At 34.1% G+C, this 23,332-nt stretch overlaps 2 protein-coding genes across 2 annotated transcripts in view; one reads left to right on the top strand and one right to left on the bottom strand.

The window, feature by feature from the left end:
• The first annotated feature begins 95 nt into the window (after positions 1-95).
• LOC135143096 (mRNA-decapping enzyme 1B) lies at positions 96-7,882 on the top strand. The gene is made up of 2 exons (XM_064074950.1): positions 96-1,167; positions 6,565-7,882. Exons 1-2 carry the CDS (start codon positions 466-468, stop codon positions 7,048-7,050), a joined length of 1,188 nt encoding a protein of 395 aa, XP_063931020.1. The 5' UTR covers positions 96-465; the 3' UTR covers positions 7,051-7,882.
• A 314-nt stretch (positions 7,883-8,196) lies between these two features.
• Positions 8,197-23,332, bottom strand: part of LOC135143078 (BMP and activin membrane-bound inhibitor homolog) — a 42,319-nt gene continuing 27,183 nt past the window's right edge. Inside the window, exons 2-5 of the mRNA XM_064074926.1 lie at positions 13,920-14,085; positions 9,328-9,452; positions 9,071-9,275; positions 8,197-9,020 (exon numbers count right to left, since the gene is read on the bottom strand). Coding sequence (XP_063930996.1) covers positions 8,654-9,020; positions 9,071-9,275; positions 9,328-9,452; positions 13,920-14,085 — 863 coding nt within the window. The 3' untranslated portion in view covers positions 8,197-8,653. The remainder of the gene's footprint in view (positions 9,021-9,070; positions 9,276-9,327; positions 9,453-13,919; positions 14,086-23,332) is intronic.

Raw genomic sequence — 23,332 nt, 5'->3', positions numbered from 1 at the left:
CATTGTTGGACAAAGATAGCGATTGGCCGAACGGCATTGACGTTTAGGAGCGTTACCAACCGGAGAGAATGCACCGAACTAGGAAAATCCGGTAGAAAATTTCCAAATGACGCGGAAGAAAAGTTTGGATGACAAGCAAACAACGAGTTTGTGATTTAGAGCCGTTTCGTGTGTTTCGAGTTTACTTTAAATGCTCTTTTGGACGTCACCGTGTGTGCGCCATCTCCCCGTACCCACGCTAACTATTTTTTGATGTTTCAATTTTTAAACAATCGTGTTGTGTTTGTGCACGAGTGGCGTCTTGTTTTCTCGAAAACGCGCTTTAGGTGAAAGCGTCTGTCCGTTTTGTGGGTGTTTGGGGGGTTTGCGCTTGTTAGGAGTGATGATTTAGCGAATTTTTGCCCAACGAATGTTTGGTTACCGGCCGCGACCTGCATTACCCTCATTTTTTTGCAGTTTCAAATCATGGCCGATTCTATCGAATTGCGTATGAGTGTTACGTCCATCCGAAGAGTTGATCCATATGTGAAAGATATTCTCGCAACTGCTACGCACGTCGCTTTATACAAATTCAACACATCGACGAACGAATGGGAAAAAACAGACACTGAAGGTGCGTTGTTTATATACAGCCGAAATGGGGAACCGTTTCACAGTATTATGGTTATGAACCGCCTCAACACAAATAATGTGATAGAACCCATCGTGAAAGACTTCGACTATCAGATGCAAACACCGTTCCTGCTCTACAGGAATTCCAAAAGTAAAATCTTCGGCATCTGGTTTTTTAATCGTGAAGAGTGCGTACACATTACCTACTTAATTGAGACAGTTATGGAGAGTTTGAAAGACAAGAGTAACGAGAAGACGAAGAAGCAGGAAAACGGGGTGGATATCTTCAGTTTGCTGTCCAAAGCGCAGGAGGATTTCAACAAGACGCCAACCAAGCAGGAGTCTGTGCCTCCCGCGTTTTCCACTCCGAGAGATTGTACATCGAAAAGTGTTATGGACTTTTTTGCTAAAGCCAGCACGAAATCGACACAGAAACCCATTCCTATGGTGCCGGGGGGCGAAGGCGAAAATGTGCTGCAAAGGTTAATGTCTAACCCAGCACATACTGTTGAACATATTGAAAAGCAACAGAGGTCAATCACTCCACAGGAGCAGGTAGGAAATAGCTTGATGCTTTATTAAAATGTTTCCGGTATTTTCGTTTATTTTCTGATCATCCCGCATTTGTTTCATATTTAATAACTGGTGCAGGACCGTGGTAAGGAGGTCCTTTTAAAGCGATGCTAATGGGGGCGCCACTAGCAACATGATAACCTCTAGTAAGAACAAGTTTATCAAGTTATTATTTTTATGGTGGATTTTACAGGCATTCTATAAATGCATTCAAAAACACACAAAGAAACATGTTTTCTATTTTTTTTTACAAGTCGGACTTTTTACAATTTTTGATTTTTAAAACGTTCAACAATGAACGAACAAATTTAAAAAACGTATATAAAAATGTATACATCCATTAAAAAAAGTTAGTGGGTGCAGGTAAACGTGGCAGGTCGCAGTTTTTAGGGTCAAAATATTGCACAAACTGAGTTTCGATTTCGTCCTAATGCTAACAAAGGAAATCGTTTTGAATTAAAAAACACTCGTTATATAGTGCAAAAAATGGCCACTAAATGTAGTAAGGAACCACTAATCTAATCTACTCAGTCAATAAACACCCAATTTTTGAGATAACTGAATGGGATTGTGGCTGCTAGTACAGAACGTCTTTATACCATTGTTGCATCACATTGGCTATGGAAATTTGCCGCTTACTTTTACACGAGCAATTACTATTCACTATAATTTGTGACAAGGCGGCAAAAGTCAGCGCCCACTTTGGTACGATTTTTATTGTGAGATAGTGTATATACAAGATTACAACAATACATTACAAAAGTTAGATTATTTTGCGCAATTTGATGCAAAAAATAGATCACGTGATGTATGTTTTGTCATTAAAAAATTTAAATGAGCGCGTCTACCAATCAAAATTTGAGCCGCCTAAAATATACAGTGTGTTTCATTTTTCGTGCCTGATAATTTTAATACTAATTGTAGTGCCACCTATACTTTTATGAAAAGCTGCGCGAAATAAAGTATTTCCACTTGATATTAACTTATTAATTAACTTTGTAACCACATTTATTTTTGAAATTCCGATGCAACGTTGCCACGTTATTTCAGTTTTCTTGATTTTTTTTTTACAATGGACGGGTTTACAAAAAATCGCAATAGGGTTATTTTTGAAGTATGTCTTACAATATTTTGTGGGAGGATGAATAAAGGTACGTGCTTTGTTCCGGTATCAATCAAATACAGTTTTAATGTACTGAGTGTTAAAACAAATTAAAACTATAATTTTCAAATATCGATGTTTCGGTTTTTTTCAGTTACACCCTGTATTTTATTACTATATCTTTATTTTTCTTCACATTTTTCTAATATGGGAATATGCTCCAGTGACTATCAATTTTGAATATTGAAAATACTTAACAAAAAAGGAAAAGAAGAAAAAATTGAATAAGATGGGGAAATGAAATATAGGCTATTCTATATGAAAAAACTGAAATATCGATATTTGAAAAACACCTGTATACGAGAATTTCATTTCAGTTGTACCACAACAGAGCGCGTACTTTTATTTATTTCTTTACAAATTTTTTTGTGAACCTCTGTATTGCTAAGAAATTTCAAGAAAATTGGAATAACATGTAAACGTCGCATCGGTATTTCAGAAATCAACTGTAGTTGTAAAGCCTAAGAAGAGGCCAATCAAAATATGTAAAAATATATAGGATGTTTCATTAAAAAAAAAAACGAAGTTGTGTGTTACGCCTTAAAAACAAAGCACTCGGATTTGTAAATCTTAGAAAAGTTAGCCCATTTCAGTTTTCATTGTATGCAGAACAGTACAATTGATTAAGTGTGCAAAAGAACCCAAATTCTAGAAATTTCGTCAATGTCAGGGTTTGAAAGACTCTCCGATTTCAAAGTTCTGGAAGTACAATTGTAATTGTGTTGATTGTGTTGATTGTAATCCTCGAATTGTTTACCTTTAACTCACTGAAACATTAGAGAATTGCCAAAATTAAAAAAAAAATGGAAATTTTAGAAAAGTTGGCTAATTTCGAAAATTTTTTTATTTTTTTTTATTGTACACAGAACAGTACAAAGTTGCTTAAGTGTGCAAAATAACCTCTAGTGAAAACTCACGTAACTAGAAAATTTTCAAAGTACCTAAATTCCAAAAATTTCGTCAATATCAAGGTTTGAAGAGCTATCTTTGATTTCAAAAGGATTATCAATCTAAATTCTGGAAGGACCAACGTGATTGAGGTACTCAAAGCGTTTTCCTTTAACTCGCCAAAAAATCAGATTTGAAATAATTTTTAAACTATCAAAATTCAAAAGTTTTGGATTTCTAAATTTTAACCAATTTTGAAGAATTTTAGATCCCTTTTTTTTCATTAGACATATACACAACAGTACAAGTGCTTAAGGCCAGTCGTTACGTTTTGTGAGTGGAATTTTCGGTCTATTTTCAGAATGTAATATCTCCGTTGTTACCAGATTTATGGTTTTGAAATTTTAAATATACATATGTTGTCCATAACTTTCTTTACAGAACGGAAGGGCAATTTTGTTAAAAACAATTTCTTCTCATACTTTTCTTTTAATTTTAGTGAAATTCTTGCATAACGTATTTTTAAAAATCAATATCTCAATTATTAAGGCAAATTTCAGAACACAGTTTTCTACACTATTTTCAGCTTACAAAACGCCAGAAATCGTACAACATATTCTACTTTTTTTGGTAGAAACGATACACAGTAAAAAAAGCTTGTGTCGTAGAAGTTGCTAACTTTTATTTTTACTATATCTCAGTCCCAACAAATAAAGTCAAAACAGTGGTGAAATCCCTGTTCCAAAATTTCCATAAATAACTGAAATATTGATTTTTTAAAATACGTGATGCAAAAATTTCAACAAAATTAAAAAAATATATAATAATAAATTGTTAAAAAAAAGTGCCCTCGCAGTTATGTAGTGAAAGTTGTGAACAAGTTACATTTAAAATTTGATAAACAACATAAATAGCGATATTACATTTTGAAAATTACCATAAGAACCAAATGTAGCGACTCCTCTTAAGTGTACAAAAGAACCAGGGGGTGGGATTTTGTTTCTTGATCGAAGTGATAAATTATCACTTGCGATAAATGTCATTGCGTAGCTTTTAAATGCAAAGTTTGCATTTATTCTTTGCATATAAGCTTATTAAATGCTCAAAAGGTTACAATTACCTTAATTTTAAGAACTTATAACTCAGAATTACGATTTTGAACTTCTATTTTGACATAAATTTCGAGGTTATGTCGCCAAAATTTATCACTTCATTCAGAGCTATCGAGAAAATATCAATCCATGAAGACTTGATTTCGTGACAGAATCGAGAAATGTGACAGAAATGTCTCACCAACTCAGCCTCTCAACCAATCAGCAAACGAGATTTTATCGCTACCGAGTTTTTTTCGATCGAGAAACAAAATCCCACCCCTCAGAAGTGAAAACTTTGGTAAGTGGAAAATTTTCAAATTAACTAAACGCAAAAAACTTCGTCAATGTCAAGGTTTGAAAGTTTATCTACGATTTCAAAATTCTGGAAAGACCAACTGGACTGTAATCCTCAAATTGTTTTCCTTTAACACACCAAAAAATCAGAGAATTGAAATAATTATAAAACTGTCAAAATTCAAAAATCCAAAATTTTGGATTTCTAAATTTTAGAAAAGTTGGATTTCCATTTTTTTTTCATTTTCTCTCATTGTACACAGAACAGTACAACTGCTTAAGAATCAGCCGTGAAAACTTCCCTAACTAGAAATTTTTCGAAGTAGCTAAATTGCAAAATTTTCTGTATAGTTAAAAATAATTTTAAAGTATAGTCTTCAGAAAATCGTACAATTTTGGCTTTGACTTTTTCTTCTTCTATTTCTAAAAATTAATGAGTTATGGAGGAACGCGCGATTTCAAGCATAAAGTTCATCCCTTAATTCACATTCTTAGAGATGGAATTTTCAAAAATACTTTCTTATTCACCTCGTAGGCTATGAAACAAATCTGTACAAATTTCGTGTTTCAGACTCGAGTAGTTTCGGCGGTTGATGAGTCACTCAAAATAGATGTCTGTGTTACCAGTTTTTTTCCAACCTGTAGATGACGTGTTTATTCGCATATATGCCATCCACGAAAATAGTGGTGTTATGATTTTGGCTTTGCCAAACCAAGGAAAAGCGTGCCGGTGAAACACAACAAAGAGCCGCTGCCTGAGTTTGTGGTAATGATGCATTTTCGTCTAATAAGCTGTGTTATTTGTTGACAAGTCGTAAAACCACTATTTTCGCGTATGACCTATATCTGAAGTTTGTTTATTTTCATTTATCGATGTTTTGAAAAAAAAAAGTTAAAAATTATGGGGATTGAACGTCACAATAGCAGGGTTAGTGACGATTGTAAAAATGTAGTTTCGGTAAAAGTATACGGATTTTAACTGAGAGAATTGAAATCCACAGAAAAAAAAACATAACAAAAAGTTATTTACAAGTAGCAAAACATCAGATTTGATCTTTTTTTACTTGCAATTATTCTTTGGCCGTGAAATACGAGTTGTAAATGTTAACGAGCTTGTAGCTGTCAGTTTTGGGCAATGTGGAGTCTTCAACTTTTTTTTCACTAACTTTGGACTTTCTCTAAATTTTATTCGTTGCCAGCACAGGGTGTTTTTATGGTTTTTGTATTTCTTCTCAAAATTTTTGTCGTTGATTATTATAATAGACAATGATTTAGTGGTTTGTGCATAAATAATGACGAAAAATGATCTTTGCGAATTTTTAGTTTCTTTTTATGAATGACAAATTACTGTGTGGTTTAAGTGCGTATTAGATTTTTTTTTAAATAGTGTTGCTAATAAAAATTATGACGAACAAAGTCTGTTGTTTTATTTCCTGTAAGCAAATTTGCAATTAGCCACACTCTGCCACATTACGCAAACAAGCAAATGCCGACCTAATACACGAGCAACTATAAATTATAGTAGTTCCGACAAAACATCATACGTTGTGACTTTTATAACATCAATTTCCATTTATCAAAGGAAAAGCTTCAAAAGAAAAAAGTACATTATATTGTATCATTGTGGCCATTACAAAGCATGATTTAATGTCATTTATTGCTTGAATTTATGACCACTGCAGCCCGTTCTGTTTTTTTAAATTGCCATGCAGCACACCTTTGCTTTTTGCATAATGCGCAATAAACTTCCGCCTCAGCGTCAGTTTATCGCTTCCAACTACTATCTAAGAACAAATTATATGTCGCTACTGGTTTATTTTAGTTACATAATCACCACATACAAGTAAACGATTTCATTCAAGTAGACAAGGTAGCGGTATCATAAACACCATCATTCAAACGACGACAATGCAATAACTACAATCCAGTCATTCTCCCCAGGTACCATTACGGCATAAAATAAATTCCGACAGGCGCAGCGTGCCCATATCTTTTCCCAGCACCAGCAATCCAACCGAACGAAAAGAACCAGAAAATCGAATGTCTTTCATGGGGATTTCACCTCCGACTCAGTCTTACCAAGGCGCATCGCCGTTAGCTTTCCTCCTTCAAGGACCAACTCTTCAGCAGCCCGAAGAGGCGACAGACACAAGGACGTCCCCGTTCGCGCAATTCTTGGATAATGCTCAAAAGCCCCAGTTGATGACTCCAATGATGTTTACAACACCCACAACGGCAGAAAAATTAGATAATACCCTAAAGGTCGAAAATAAGCTCGACAGTATCGATCTGTTGACGGAAAAGCAGCTAGCACAAGCTCTTATTCACTTACTAAAGACGAATTCGAACTTCACCAGGCAGATACATGAGGCTTACGTGAATTCCATTATGGAGAGGGTGAATTGTAACAGTAATTCTTTGATTTAAATGATTTTTCGTTTTTTACTACGTGAACGAGGTCTTGTCTTGATTGATTCAAGCTTATCCTTATAATGCCTTAAATTTTTAGATTTTAATAGCGACTTTGTCATTGTTTGACTGAAAATTGGAACAGTTTTATTCGACGAGTTTCACGTTTTTGTGTATATTTTGTTTGTTTCTGGACTGAGAGAGGAACATACTTTGGTATGTAACATTTACAGTGTTTCAAATACACATAACTTATTAAGAAGATAGTTGCAGACAAATAGTGGTCTTGTAGAAACCATTGTATTAATGTAACGTATATACAGTTACATACTAATTGTGATACATAGATGTACATGTTTAAAACTTATAAATTTCAACGAGTTTGCTATTAATATAGTTTTTAATCCAGTATATGTACTTCACCGTGTTTAAGAGATCTTATTTAGTTCATTATTGGCCGTGCTTCTAGTCATTTATCCATGTTTTAATCCTAGTGGTGTTTGGAAAAAGTTTTATTTTCGAGATTTATTCAAAGTTTTTTTTGACCAAATGGTTAAATTTTGACGTTTCGGTGGAGCTGACGTCTCAAACTGAAGCGGAATCACTCTAGTGTATCGCTGTAGGTTGCAGTGGAACTATATTTTTAGCAAAGTTGACTCTCATTCTCATGGATGTATATTTTTAATTGACTATATAAATCTATCATAACCATATGTACAGGATATATTGTTTATTGACATCTTCCGTTGAGTCTCAACTCTTGGTTTCTCCAGTGAACAATGAAAGTTTTATATTAAATTGATTTGCGACATCAATGTCATTTAAAGTCTCAATAAATTATTTATTTGAACGAGTTTTTTATTTAGAACCCGAACCACTTTGTAATGAAGTGTGTACAAAAAGCGCCATGAAAGTTTTTTGTTTATTTATTAAGTCACTTATCATTTATAAATAACTATAATTGTGAACGCTGGTCCAGAGTTTACCGAAGCTAAAGACGCAATTACGCTAGTTCTATATCTAGTGGACCGGTACGGAAATGAAACTATTTTCAGGTTTGTATTTTTGTATTTGATTTTTTTTTTCAAGTTCTTGCATATTGAATTTATGCTGTATTTACTACGTATTTTAGTTGTACTTGTGAGCATTGAATGAAACTCCGTATTCATAAAGTTTTTGTTTATTTGTAGTAGCATATAAAACACGTCTAAAATATAATAAATAAGCATTTACTTATCTAATATTATACAAAATGAGCCATTAAGTATACAAAATATGTACATATTTATGTCTAAAGTAGTAAGTAATTAAAATTTGAGCAGTCGTTATTGTCGAGTTAGTAAACATTACGAATTATTCGCTTGATTATCAAATAGCAAAATTTCCTTTTCAAAAGCCATTCTTTAATCACACGAAATAGTGGCTGGATCAGTCGAAAAAAAGTTTAAATTTTCACAGCCGAACGAATATTTGGTCTTATTCGAGTTAAAAAATCGCTCTTTAAATGTAGTAGTGGATGTTTACTGCAATACTTTGGTTCCATATTAGTAAATCTTACACGTAGAAACTCCAAGTCGCTTCAAAAATTTAATCAAGCTTACTCAGCGCTGGTTTCCTAACATTAGTGATTAATCGAATTAATAAACAATTTATCATCATTCGCAAACTTAATATCTACATATTTATCATTATTTACATGATTTATTAGATTGCTCTTGGAACAAACCGGCGACACTTTCTCAATGTCCAAAACAACCGTTTTATCTTGCATCAAATTCAACTTAGCGTTAGTTTCGTTCTTATTCCCACTCTGGTGTGTGCTAATTTCGTTCTGAATAAGTAAAGGCACTTGAATCCTCTGCAAGTCATCGGCTTGATAATGGTACAAGCACTTCAAGTGCGGCTTTCTTAAAATATTGTCATACGAATGCTCCAACTTGTCACAGCCATGTTTGCTTTGAGAAGGCACATGGTGGTCGTATGAGGACCTAAAAACAGCACAATCAAAACCGGAAAATACAACCAGGTGAAAACTTACCCTAACTTATGGCTAGTGGAATTTTGATTCTCGTTTCGCAGAATCTTCACCGCTAACGCGACTAAAACGAAGAGAATTACCGCCCCACAGACGGGGACGGCGATGGTGGCGGCACGTAACCAAACCTGGGAATTTATATAGTCGATGGGTTCCTGAAGATTGGCTATGCTGGCGTAGTGGTTGTCACTGGAGTCCTGGAATTCTCCTGAAACCAGAAGTGTGAAGAAATCTGACTTGGAAGACGAACAAATAGTTACCTAGTGTGTTGTTGATTAAATCTTTTGTTAGAGGACTGTCCATGTGGTTACACATGTCGTGGTAACAGCAGAACATGAGCGACTTTTTGTGGGGCGGGGGGTCCGAGCAGAGGTCGCTGTTGTTTCTGCAACAAAGAATATACAAAATTAGTGACGTCATCTCAAAAGTGTTTCCTGAAAATTATTAAAGAGATCTATAGTAGAAAAACGACACCGTAATCTCAATCGTCAAGTCCGCTTGTTGTGTTCTTATTTTGTGTCCTCATAACTGATTCAGTTAATTTCCTTTAATTCCCCGGCTACGTTAAAAATACAACGACGTTACTGTACTTTGTAATAACAGCAAGGTAAAAGCGCTGCACGTTCATTCAAAATATGAATTATTTAGCAAAATGACTCAGGAAATAACATAATACCGTTACTAAAGAACGAGTTGTATTAATAATTTAATATTAATAATTGCATGAACGTGTAAATTGTACGTAGAAGGAATGTCAGCGGTAACGTCTTTTTGCAACAGTAGGAAGTAAACAACTAGATTAAGGTTTGCAAGAAAAATAGGAATGCATTAAATTACCGTCATTTTATTAATTACCAGCATACACCAACTTGTTATCACAAAATAATTAAAAGGAAGGCGGCCAACAGGGGCGTGCGCCTATGGTAGATTTCGACTTGCTTTATCTTGCATTCCGTTGTTTTTTACTTATGCGCTATACCTATAATTAGTTTGTATGAGCGCCTATTTATAATTGCGAATATTATATTGAGTCATAAGGCACAAACGGTATATGCAGCTCTTTTTTGTAGAGATCGCAATAGTACTAACAGGAATCTGTATGAAACTAACTTTTTTCAATTCAACAGGCAATTTTTCCAAAGGCGGAAGTTTGTAATTTATTGTCTCCTGTCATTTTATGGCACCTTTCCAGCCAATTTGAATTGGTTCAGCAAGAACAGCTTGAGAATTTGCGGCACAAGTAAGTATCCTATGTTCAAACTTACAATCAGTCTGATATCATCAAATTCACATGCGAAAAGCAGAACAATGGGAAATAAGACACATCAAATCATACAAAATTATTTACACTTTATAAGGCATTCTCAAGAACAAAGCGGGCTTTCGTGAAAAATCAGCGTGAAAAGCTAGCAAACGTATTTTTAACTGCCCTCAAGATTGCGCTACATTTAAAATTTAAAATCATGTATAGTGATGCTACAACTATTTATTCTGTAGTAGTACAAAGATCCCAATATCGTCAATAATAGTCTTATGTAAAATCTCTAAAGGAACCGTTCGTGGGGATGGGGAAGTTCGTAAGCTGAGATTATCAGTCGCTCCATTTATTTTTATTTGACGAAGTTTTATCTTTCCTTTGATGTAGGTTCTCGCCTCTGATTTTACATTTATATCCACCTCCAGATTGTTTAATTATTGAGCACAAAATCGTCGTGAATGACGTTATCCATTTTGTTTGAGTACACCAAAGCCGCCCATTTCCCATGCACCGACCCAGCAACTCCCGGAGGAAATCGCCACATCGAAGGCAAAGTACGGTTATATTTAGATATGTTACAGCTAATATCCGAAATACGTTATTATGCATAATAACTAGATATTTTAGGAATTATGCGTAATAACTAAACTTGTCAGTTATTATGCGTAATAACCGGAAACATTAGGAATTATGCGTAATAACTGAAATTTTCAGTTATTATGTACAATAACGGAAACGTTTAGGTAATATTGATAATAACTAACAGAGGAACAGGAATTATGCATAATACCTGAAATATTAGTCATTAAGCATATTGTCTAATAGGCCAGGGCCGATAATTTTTGAGAACAAAAAAATTTAGAACAGGATGATACATACCCATTGGAAAAGGAAGAAAATATAACAAGAATAAAAGGAAAAATAATTTACGGGCGATCTGAGGTCGGGAAGTCGAAGAGGGTGAGCTTTTAAGGGTAGAAAACGGTTTATCACGATTTCCGGCAAAACTACAAGTACTATCGAAAAAAGTTAAATGGCAAAGTTCTAGGTAATAAAAGGATCTACAACTTTTGTATTTAGACTTTTTTAAATAACCTCAAAATTTATGCGAAAAATGCAAGTAACCGAGTTTTTGGTTTTTTATTTTTATCTTCCACAAAAAAGTTTTTTTTCACGAAATTTGGTGAAAACTTACCTATTTATGTCCCAAAATCACTGTAATTTTTTTTATTCAAAATATTTATTTTTCTCCCTTATTTTGATTTAATATCGAAAAACCACCCTAATTTTCAATCGAAAATTCTGACGTCAAAATGTTTGTTTTTTTTTTTAAATCGGTGTGCTTTTTGTTCGTTGAAATCTCTACTTTCTGATGGTGTAAAAAAAAGTATACATTACTATGGCAAATTTTCGCAGGAAATCCAAAAAAACGAAAAACTCGAATTGCGATAGTAATTTTGACGGAAATCGTGATAAACCGTTTTCTACCCTTAAAAGCTCACCCTCTTCCCCTTCCGGACCTCAGATCGCCCGTAAATTATTGTTTCCTTTATTTTTGTTACATTTTCTTCCTTTTCCAGTGGGTGTCATCCTGTTCTAATTTTTTTTCACTTTTTACCATTTTCAAAGGCTTATAACATGTCCAGCTGATTTCAAAAAAACGGGAAAAGATGAGCAATTCAGATTCTCATAGATCAATGAAAAGAAATGGGAATATGACGTTTATATAACTGTAATTTTTCCCTTTTTTTTTTAAATCAACTGTACATGTGATATGTAGGAGAAAGCGAGGCAGGGTGGGTAGCTTTTTGGAAAATATTATGCATAATTCCTGTTTCTGTGTTAGTTATTATCAATATTACCTAAACGTTACCGTTATTATGCATAATAACTGAAAATTTCAGCTATTACGCATAATTCCTAATGTTTCTGGTTATTATGCATAATAACTGGTAAGTTTAGTTATTACGCATAATTCCTAAAATGTCTAGTTATTATGCATAATAACGGATTTCGGATATTAGCTGTAACAGATATAAGGTCACACAACACGCCACGAACGCCAGAACAGGCAATCTCTTTAAGAAGTCATGAATTTGCCGTCGGTGCCGACGTGCCTTTCAACTCGAACAATCACAAAAACCCGAATAATTAAATAATTAGCATTTTTCGAGCACGAACTTCGCAAAAGCGCTGCTTTATGGAACTCCCAAACATTTTGCTTTATGACTTAATTAAAAAATAATAGCGCCGACTATTATGCAATGGAATTTTTATCGCACTTTTTGTCGGCTCTTTAAATCAACTTCGATTGTATCTCCAGATAGGCGTGATAACTGTCCAACATTCTCGGGTTTTTGTTTGCGATACAGGTGCAACGACAGAACCTGTCGCGAACTGGGACATCGATTTGTAAAGAGATATTTTCTTGAATTTGTTGCGTAACTTCATTGGGCTTATTTTATAATCAAAAATTCTGGTGGAAATTAATACAGAGTGTCGGTTAAAAATAAAACGCGGTTTGCTTCACGGAGCTTTTCGATGTCGAATGCTCGTTCTGAAGGCAGCGTTTTATTATAATTTTGGTAAAGAGACGCTAAAGTCAAATGACATATTATTAAGGCTGTTGCTACAGTGAAGTCGACACGAAATAGCACTGGCAGGACTCCATAAGAATTAATTGGAAATTAATGGTTTGGGGTGCTTACGGAAAAAACTAATCGCAATTTAATTATACATTCTTTGTGAAGCGTTCTTTATGATTTTGAAGGAGGAAAGATCAAATTATGTGAATGAATAAGTGCTTAAAATATGAACGCACAATGTGAAAGTGACGCGTACAACACAGCTCGCTATTAAATACTTTTTTACCAAATTTTCTTTGAATAATAATGATTACAACGCACAAGTGTATTTGTACTCGACTGAAAATCCTGTTTATCAAAGATTTCGGAATATCAAGTTCGTATAGGAACGTTTTTGAATTCCTCAAGTCGGGTTTGCGGCCTAATAATCATTCTGTATACAAAAACCAAGATCGAATAAACTTTCACAATTACCAACAACTCGATAATCCATTCTCTCTTCAGCTTTACCTCAAGTATGTCAATATATAATAATATTAATAATAGAAAACCCTCAATTTATAACCACAGACGATTTTTCATTATCAGAATGACTTTTACTACTCAGCATTGGCAATTTGCTATTCTTTCCCATTAAAAAACTGATTTTATGTTGAAATATTCCTAAATAAATCTAACTTATTAAAATCCGCAGTGCGACATTTTGGTTTACGTAAAACATTAATTAAAATGTATTTATTGACCCCCTCCAAAAAGTCGATGACGTCATGCGAAGAATTTCTTAAATAATTGCTTATTTTGTCGTTTATTTCAGAAACGGTTGATTTAATCTTCCCCGAAATTCAGAAAACACAGCACCGGTATGATAAGCGTTACATTAGATCGATTTAGGAATAATTTGTGTTGCTCTTGGCCGTCACGGCCCAGTTTTTGTCCCTTATCCAAGAGATGAGAGATGTTTAAACAAACAATAAAAAAATGTAGCATAAAATTTCATTGTTTTACTCACTTTTCGTTTTCACTTAGAAGCTCCACACACCCATGCCGTCCTCTGTAATCCTTGGAATGATGTCCCACATGGTCCAAAAGATTGGAAAAGCAGCGGCCCTCGCTCGATTTGCACATATACCCAGTCCTTACACATTGCGGAAGATTACAGAAGCATCGTACATAATCTGAAACAAAAATTTCACGTTTTAAACCGATTATGGATTTGCGACCATTAAAAAAAACGTTATAATAATAATGTAGGAGCACCGCAAATTCTATTCCGATAAAGTCACATTGAAAAGGTTACGTTATATTTATTAGTCGCAGAGGTTGATGGGAAGCAGTGACATGGCTCAAGGGGGGGCTCCGAGCAATTAATAACTTCTAAAAATACAGCGTTGTTTAAAACTTGTTTGGGAATAAAATTTAAGCGCATCCGGCTGGATCCATCAGATTTGTGAAAGTTGATGGATTAAAATGTCAAAATGTTTGTTCTTGGAGAGTGGTGGGGTTGACGCTGGTCAGTAATGAGTTATTTATAGTTTATAGCTGCTGCATTTAGATTATTTCAATAAAGTCGCGATATTTTGATTGATTTTCTTAATTGGTGGATTATTCTTTTTAATTTTTCGACTTTCACTTTATGGTGGTTTCGTAACGGTTGTTTAGACAAGACGAAATAACAAATTAAATTTTACCCTTTAATTAATTTCAAAGCTTCCAAGAATACAAAATGTTGCCATCACAAGTCTTTGGAAATAAATATAAGGCGACTGTAATTTTAAACTCATAGAGATAGATGGCGCTGTAATTAATTATTCATGGATATCACAAATTTTGCTATAACTACCCAGAGAATTGAAGCCTAAGGTATCCGACAAAATAAGAACAGGAGCAATAAATTTTGTATTCTCTAGTACAGACTCCATTTCCAACCATTAAACTGTAAACATTCCAGTAAACACATTATTTAGTCGTGCAAACATAAAATCAAGGATTATAACGGGGAAATGTGAAAGCATCGATTATCTGCTTACTGAAAATGAGCGGCCCAAACATGTCTATCTTGAGAATGATTTAATTATTCTTTTATTTTGACGTTGTTTTTAGAGCTGAAAATTGTTATTTATAAACTCCGTTGCCAAGTTGCCGTTAATAGTAACTTTAAAGTTCAACTTTTGCCTTATTTAAAGGGGTTGTAGAATAAAATTTACCATTTTAGATATGTTTTAAGTTTCTTGTTGTCGAAATTAGTCTACACATATTAAGAAAAAAAAAAGCAAAATATAGCCCCACCCACCCGCCCCATCTCAATTGTGGTGATTTTTTTGTATTCGTCGTGAGCCAAGAAGGCGGAGCTTAACTGCAAAAATCCTTATTTCTCTACGAAATATTAAAAACATGTTTTTGAGTATCGTATTATTTAAAGAATACAATAAAAAAAAATAAAGCCAAAGATTAGGCCCCACTCATACCTGCCCTGATTTCAATTCTCAATTGTACTGAATTTTTCATTTTCTGAAAAGAAGACTACGTATATTAAGAAAAAAGGCAAAACATAAGCCCCGCCCACCCGCCCTATCTCAATTGTGATGATTTTTTTTAATCATCGAGAGATAAAGGAGCGGAATTTAATTGCAAAATCCTTATTATTTCTCTACAAGAAATTACCATGTAAGACTTGTTTTGGAACATCTTGTTATTCAAAGAGTACGTATACATACTAAGGAAAAATTAAAGCCAAAGATTAAGCCCCGCCCATGGCTGCCCTAATCTAATGAGTAATTAAGTTTTCATTCGTTGGCAGACTTAGGGGCGGAGCCTAACTTAAAAATCCATATTCCTTAAAAACGTGTTTTAAGTTTAAAAGAAGAGTAAAAAAATCATCATTATATTTCGCTTTTTTTCTTAATGTACATAGTATTCTTTGTTAGTTTAGAGGTTATCCCCTTGCTCTTTTCATTAAAAGAAGAGAAACGCAAATAATCTGTGAATGTATTTTAATAATCAATTGCAACAATTAATTTTATATAATAGGACCAATAAGGAAAAATATCTAAGGACTGCTAAATCCATGTAAAAATAGTTAGGTTAGGAATACACAACTTATAGTAACAAATAGCGCAGAAGGAGGCTGAAAGATAGGCCGAAACATGTACGCTGTAATATATGTATAATTTTAATAAAAAGTGAAGATCAAGCGGATAACCTCTAAATTAATTGAGAACAACCTTCACGCCAAAAACCAAAAACACATAGTATTCTTTGAACAACACGATACTCAAAAACTTGTTTTTAATTTCTTGTAAAGAAATAAGTATTTTGCAGATAAGCTCCGCCCTCTTTGGTTCACGGTGAATACAAAAAATCATCACAAGTGAGATAGGGCGGGTGGGCGGGCTTACTTGTTACCTTTTTGTTTTAATATGTGTAGACTTCTTTTCACAACATAAAACTTAAAACATGTTTAAAATGGAAAATTTGTATAAGGAAATATCGATTTTACAATTAGGCTCCGCCCCATAATTGGAAAATCCATATCTCCTTGCAAAAATATAATCCCCGCCCACCCACCCTACCTCAATTCTAATGATTTTTTTTATTCGTCGTAGCCGAAGGGAGGAGCGTAATTGTAAAATCCTTATTTTTCTACGAGGAATTACCATGTGAAATATGTTCTCAAGTAATCGCGTTATACAAAGAAAACTAAATGTATTAATTAAACAAGAAAACGAAAAGAGAAGCTCCACCCATCCGGCTCGATGAATTTTTTATTCGTTGTCAGACCGAGGGGCGGAGCGTAATTGAAAAATCGATGTTTCCCTATACAAATTTACCATTTTAAACATGTTTTCAGTTTCTTGTTGCGAAAAGAAGACTCCACACATTAAGAAAAAAGGGCAAAATGTAAGTCCTTGTGGTCCTTTGGATTTTTCTTCAAATTGGCAGCACTGCACTACCGGAATTTGATTGGTTGAAATCCCAACGTCAACAGCAACGTAACGGCGAAAATTAAAACTCTGTCATTTGGAATGTGATCCCAACGGCGCGCCAACTTCCAACGGCAACGTCAACGGATGATATAAACGACGCATACCTTCGCTGCGTATTTATCTTACAAACAACGGCAACGTCAGTGACAAGTTTATAAATCGACCTTAATGCTGCAAAGAATAGCTACGACAATTTGTATATGTATATGACGTATTGACTAGGGTTCCTACATGTACAATAATCTTGTAAACATATTTTTGCAACTAAAATAATTTTTTTTGAGATCTCCAAATCAACATTTGATTGTTATAACGACGTCTGCAACAAGTTTTCTTTGTTTAAAATTTAACAATTTCTCACCGAATTATATTCTGCATAGTGCATTTAATTTGTCATCAAGGCGGACGTGAAACAAAGAAACCAATGTTCTGAATCGTTTGTTAGTTATGAGAGTACTTCGTATATATCTAGATGAATGGCTTCAATATTATAACATAACGTAATCTTACACGGATAAACAACCAGTTCTGAAATTGTATCAACTAATCCGCTACACATTTGTTGCAGTGCTGCGTGCGGGCCCAAATTTAGTTTATCACGCGGTATGAGTAACTTGGAACTAAACTTTAAACTAAATTTTAAACAATTATTAGGTAAGTATTGACTAAAGGGTAGTAACTCCGCTTGACTGGGAAGGCTTGCTTGTATTTATTGAATTTTATGTCAAAGTCGCAAACGCACTAAACCTTTCGTCAGACTTTACTATCGCTTTAGTAATACGCAGAATACGCTTTTATTTTTTAGGACTACGTAGACAAGATGCTTCGATAGAAGTCGTACGAACAGACGATAAGACAATTAAGTACCAATAACTTTACAAATTATTTGTGATAAATTTTGGCTCTATAAACCATGTTATGTCAGGATTTAAAATGTTCCCATCTATCACCGGACAGTATTCTAATTAATTATATTTGTCCGCATAATCGATAAGCACCGCAACTCAAAAATTCCAAACCTTCACCTTGATCGATCAGAAAACCTTCAAACTTGCAAAGAATGTCTAATCTCCTACCATCACCAAAATTACAGAATCCAACCGAACGCCTGCAATAAATCAGCGGAATGTGGGTTTCTAGTCCGTCCCGTCTCGAAAAAAGGTCCTGTCTAAATTCGTGCGAGAGGAAGGACATGCCGGACGCAATTTAACAATCGTAAATTACGGTTTTGCTCCGATGGCTTTGCGTGCAGGTAAGGTAATTGTACGGCAGAGAGCGACTTTGATTGCACATAATAGTTAGACGGCGCCGGCTGTGATGGCACAACTAGGGTTGGTCCTCAACTAGACGAGACAGTGCAATAAATTCAAGTGGAGCCGATGAAAAATGGGGATGCGACAGGTAAAGTAAAGTCGCCAGCTTGTTTACTCTGTCTTGTCGTGGTGTACCAACTGAATTATCGAAGAGGCGCACAACAGGTGGGAGGTTCATTAGGTTTTTTGCTGCGGAGACGGATTTCTGGTGTTTTTGAGCTGAAGCGCCAGCAATTTTAACGAAATTGGCAGAATAACGACCCACTTATTTTGTTTTTCTATATGTCGGTTTTTTATTGTGGTGTTGGATATTTATTTACGAGGATGAGATGGGTGTTGAAACAAAAGTGCACTACAACTAAGTACGTATGTGTAGGTTTTTTAATGGGAAAGCCCATACGTGTGTTAAAAAGATACTGGGTTTTCAAACATGATTTGGAACAAAGATTGCCACATTGTCACATAGATGTTTCAATTTTCAGGAAACACAGTTGCCAGAATTTTTAGAAGAAGCACCTTTAGCAGACCGGCAAAGAATGTGATTTATGCACGATGGAGCTCCTTCCAACTTTATCTTAAATCTTAATAGCTGCGACTATTATTTGTGGGGTTAAATGGACCTAAGGTATGTCGGACTTAAGTAGACACAGCAGAAAATTTTGCAAGAGTATATTCTAACAGTCCACAAAATTTAGCTGCAAAAAGCAATTCTTTACTAAAACAGGCAGACAAAACACTCATTTTGAACACTTAAATAGTTTTAAGTTTTATTATTTTGTTGTGTTGCGTACAATAATAAAATATTACTTTGTGCATTGATTAAATACATATAGATAGACCCATGCTATTGTTTGGAGCGAACAGGCCAACGGCCGGCGAACAAGAGATGGCGCACCAACAGTCGGCCGTCAAACGCCGGCGAAAAGCTTGGACACCAATCGCGCGCGTAGATAACCCAAATCACAGCAACAATACATTTAATAAAGCTACCACTCGACAGAGGGCGACGAAAAAAATGTGTAAAAATCTCATAGCAACCATTTATATAATTTACAACGTTGCCAGATGAGCCTAACACAACTTTGCCGTTATTTCTAGTCGATTAGATTTTATTTCGTTTAAAAGTTTCTGGTGAATAAATGGAATTATTATAATGAATAAACAATACAAACAAATTATTACTTGTTATTTTAAATACTTGTTAGTGTTGATGAAAACATAAATGGTAATTAAAGTTATTCTAAATACGGTCCGGTCCGGTAGCTCAAATTTTACAGTACGAGTGGTATGTTTCAGGACGAGTAGGTAGCCGAGTCTTTAATTTCGAAACGAGTACTGCGAAAAGAGTTACCGGACGTATGTTGTTATGTATTTTATTTCATACTGTCAACATACTTTTTTATTCGATAAAATTATTATTATTTTGAGAAAAAATCCAAATCGAGTCACTTTTTCTGACATCGTTAGCAACCGCTCTTTGGTAAATGTTTTAATTTGTTTATTCGTGCAAATCAGCATCATATGTTTAAACACATAGTACTTATAACACTTTACAGGACTTATTGTTTTGTATAATCCGACTCGATGGACGAATGTTTTGTGCAATCCGTCTCGAAGGACCAATGTTTGTGCAACTCGGCTCGTCCTACCAGTATTTTTTGTAATCTGGTTGATACGACAATGTGATACCGAATTGTACTTTGATATTGCTCCAAGGACCTTTGTTTTCTTGCGTGCGAGATAATAGACAGCGTTCGGTTTCGATGTTTAATACAGGACGGTTACAGAAGTACTAAATTTACATTTGTATTTACAATAACAGGTAAAGCAAAAGAGACCCAAAAGGGTCAGTGGCCGCTTCCGGAAATGGAACACTTGTCCTTTTTGGCTCAATTTTATCGTACTTGTCCGTTTTTTTGATTTTACCGGACTCGTTCGAATCCAGTAAAACGTCAAACTTGACATAGTATGAAGTAAAATAAATAAATTTTATTTTCAAACGTCATATAACTGACACTTATATGACGCTCTTACCGGGGTTTAAGTGTCATTTCTATGACACCGTGTTTGAGCGGCGTATAAGTACTACTTATACTCCGCCGGAGTATAAATATGTGAAAATCATAGTGGTTGTCAACCATAGTAACCATGGTAAGTGAAATCAAGGCAAAATTCCTTAATGAAACAAGAAGATAGGAAATAATCATTTCAAAAGAAGATTAATCGTTTGAAAATAAAATATTGTATTTCATTCGGAGTTTAAGTGACTTCATGTGACTCGTATGGACTTAATTCGCCTCGCTATCGCTCGTCGTTTAATCGTCCATACTCGACGCATAAAGTATCACTTAAACTCCTAATAAAATAAATATCTATTATGATGTAAATACAATTAAGTATATCGATAATTCGCTACTGAAAATTTATTGAAATATAATTTGTGTTAAAAAAAGATTTTTGTGGTTTTATGGTTTATTAAATGTAATTAAAATAAATACTATCAAGAACTTGTATTATATATTAAAAAGATTCATTGTAAATAAGAAAATTATGTAAATAAACCATAAAACCATATAAAATGTTCCTGCGCCTGTATTCAAAATCCCAGTTTACCAATAGGAATTAAGGCACAAAGATGTTTCACTGAATTTATTACCGATTTTTTAAGAAAAGTATGCTTATAAGCCTATAAGCGTCTAATGGATTAAAACAACAAATAATAATCACAATTTATTTGTTTTTTGTGTTCATTATAATAATCCCATTTATTTACCAGAAACTTCTAAATGAAATAACATCTGGTTGACGAGAAATATCCGCAAATTTGTGTTAGGCTCATCTGGCAACGTTTTCGGTAGGTAGGTATCAATGGAATAATGCGATTAGGTATACCTACTGACCGTTTTAAGGAGTGCTCGTCCAATAGTGCGTAAACTAAAAGATTTGGTAAATTTTCTTGGAAGAGTTTGTTTCTTCAATGAAAATTTATGGTTTTTAACTCTTCGGCCGCTTGAAAGTCTCGCCATGTGAAAATAGATTATTTGATAACCTGTTTCGTAGTAATTGTAAATACGAACAAAAGCATATTTGCATATTTTAAACAACTGGCCATATCGATTCCAAACTTGTACAGATATGTTTTTAATGTTTCTGTTTTCAATGAAATAAATTTTATTTGCAAAATACTTAATGTCTAACGACATATCACGCATACATACTACCCCATTTACTGTATTTTCAATCTGTGCATTTTTCGCTTCATTCGTAGGAGCCAAGTAAGAAGTATCAGTGAGACCGGCGGTCTTTCAATAGCTCGTAAATGAAAAGATTTAGTAAAGTTTCCTAGAACAGTCTGTCTCTTCATAAAAAAATTTAGACATTTTTACTATGAAATATAGGTACAATACGCTATATTCCACTGTTTGTTTTCTTTGAGATACGACTAGTTCTTTTGCCGAAGTGAAACACCAAAAAGTCTAAAGTCCGGAAATCAGAGTGAATTTTAAAACACATAAAACGACTTCTTTATTTATTTAAATATTGTCCTGTAACGTCCTGCGACGTGGAATGGAGTTTCTTAATGTACAAAAGTATGTTAGATAATAACCGAAAAATTTTCTTGATTAAAACAAAAGGAAACACAATTATTACTTGGAATAAAAATAAAGAATATCAAGAACTTGTGCTATGTATTAAAAATATTTAATTTCAAATAAGTAAATTATGTTAATAAACCATAAAATCACAAAAATCTTTTTTTAACACAAATTATATTTCAATAAATTTTCAGTAGCGAATTATCGATATACTTATAGCTATTTATGGCATAAGTGAATAAAAGTGAATTTTATCCACCGAAAAAACAGTTTAGCACACGAGGCGAAGCTGAGTGTGATAATGTTTTTGAGTGGATAAAATTCGTTTATTCACGTGTATCATACAAGATTTTTTCCAATTTCGCAAAATTGTTCAAAAAATGTATTGTTGAGGTAATCCATATACATAAAAATATTAATTATATTACCAATATCATGAACATTTGAAGAAGGTAAATTGCCTAAACTGCCTGTACTTTCGTCACGGTCAAATTCAAACGATGCTCCTAGACTTTCGTTAGGATTGTTTTACAGGAGGGGGACTATCAAACATTGCAAATTTTAGTTAAATATCCACACATCCATAGCAACGAAAATTTCAGTGGTAGTGCGAATTTTTAGATTTTTTACTTTATTAGTGTTGTCAATAACACTGTGAATAAAGTGTTGCACTATAAACATTTTATTCATCCTTTCGATTAAACTATTGTTTTAATAGCGAGATTTAACATACAAAATGAGGATTTTATTAGTGGAAATTGGAAAAATTGTATTTACATCATAAAATTTATTTATTTTACTTCATACTATGTCAAGTTTGACGTTTTACTGGATCGAACGATTCCGGTAAAATCAAAAAAACGGACAAGTCCGATAAAATTGAGCCAGAAAGGACAAGTGTTCCATTTCCGGAAGCGGCCACTGACCCTTTTGGGTCTCTTTTGCTTTACCTGTTATTGTAAATACAAATGTAAATTTAGTACTTCTGTAACCGTCCTGTATTAAACATCGAAACCGAACGCTGTCTATTATCTCGCACGCAAGAAAACAAAGGTCCTTGGAGCAATATCAAAGTACAATTCGGTATCACATTGTCGTATCAACCAGATTACAAAAAATACTGGTAGGACGAGCCGAGTTGCACAAACATTGGTCCTTCGAGACGGATTGCACAAAACATTCGTCTATCGAGTCGGATTATACAAAACAATAAGTCCTGTAAAGTGTTATAAGTACTATGTGTTTAAACATATGATACTGATTTGCACGAATAAACAAATTAAAACATTTACCAAAGAGCGGTTGCTAACGATGTCAGAAAAAGTGACTCGATTTGGATTTTTTCTCAAAATAATAATAATTTTATCGAATAAAAAAGTATGTTGACAGTATGAAATAAAATACATAACAACATACGTCCGGTAACTCTTTTCGCAGTACTCGTTTCGAAATTAAAGACTGGGCTAACTACTCGTCCTGAAACATACCACTCGTACTGTAAAATTTGAGCTACCGGACCGGACCGTATTT

The sequence above is a fragment of the Zophobas morio genome, unplaced genomic scaffold (genome assembly GCF_036711695.1).
Source record: "Zophobas morio isolate AGI-343-1 ecotype UQ-CSIRO unplaced genomic scaffold, CSIRO_AGI_Zmor_V1 ptg000004l, whole genome shotgun sequence".
Taxonomy (NCBI): domain Eukaryota; kingdom Metazoa; phylum Arthropoda; class Insecta; order Coleoptera; family Tenebrionidae; genus Zophobas; species Zophobas morio.
This window is presented reverse-complemented; position numbering and strand designations above follow the sequence as displayed.

What these genes read in the sequence shown, in the direction of transcription:
- LOC135143096 (XM_064074950.1), top strand. Translation starts at nt 466, where the DNA reads ATGGCCGATTCTATCGAATTGCGTATGAGTGTTACGTCCATCCGAAGA. An exon ending in CAATCACTCCACAGGAGCAG is followed by an intron (nt 1,168 to 6,564) that starts GTAGGAAATAGC and finishes CATTCTCCCCAG; the next exon opens with GTACCATTACGGCATAAAAT.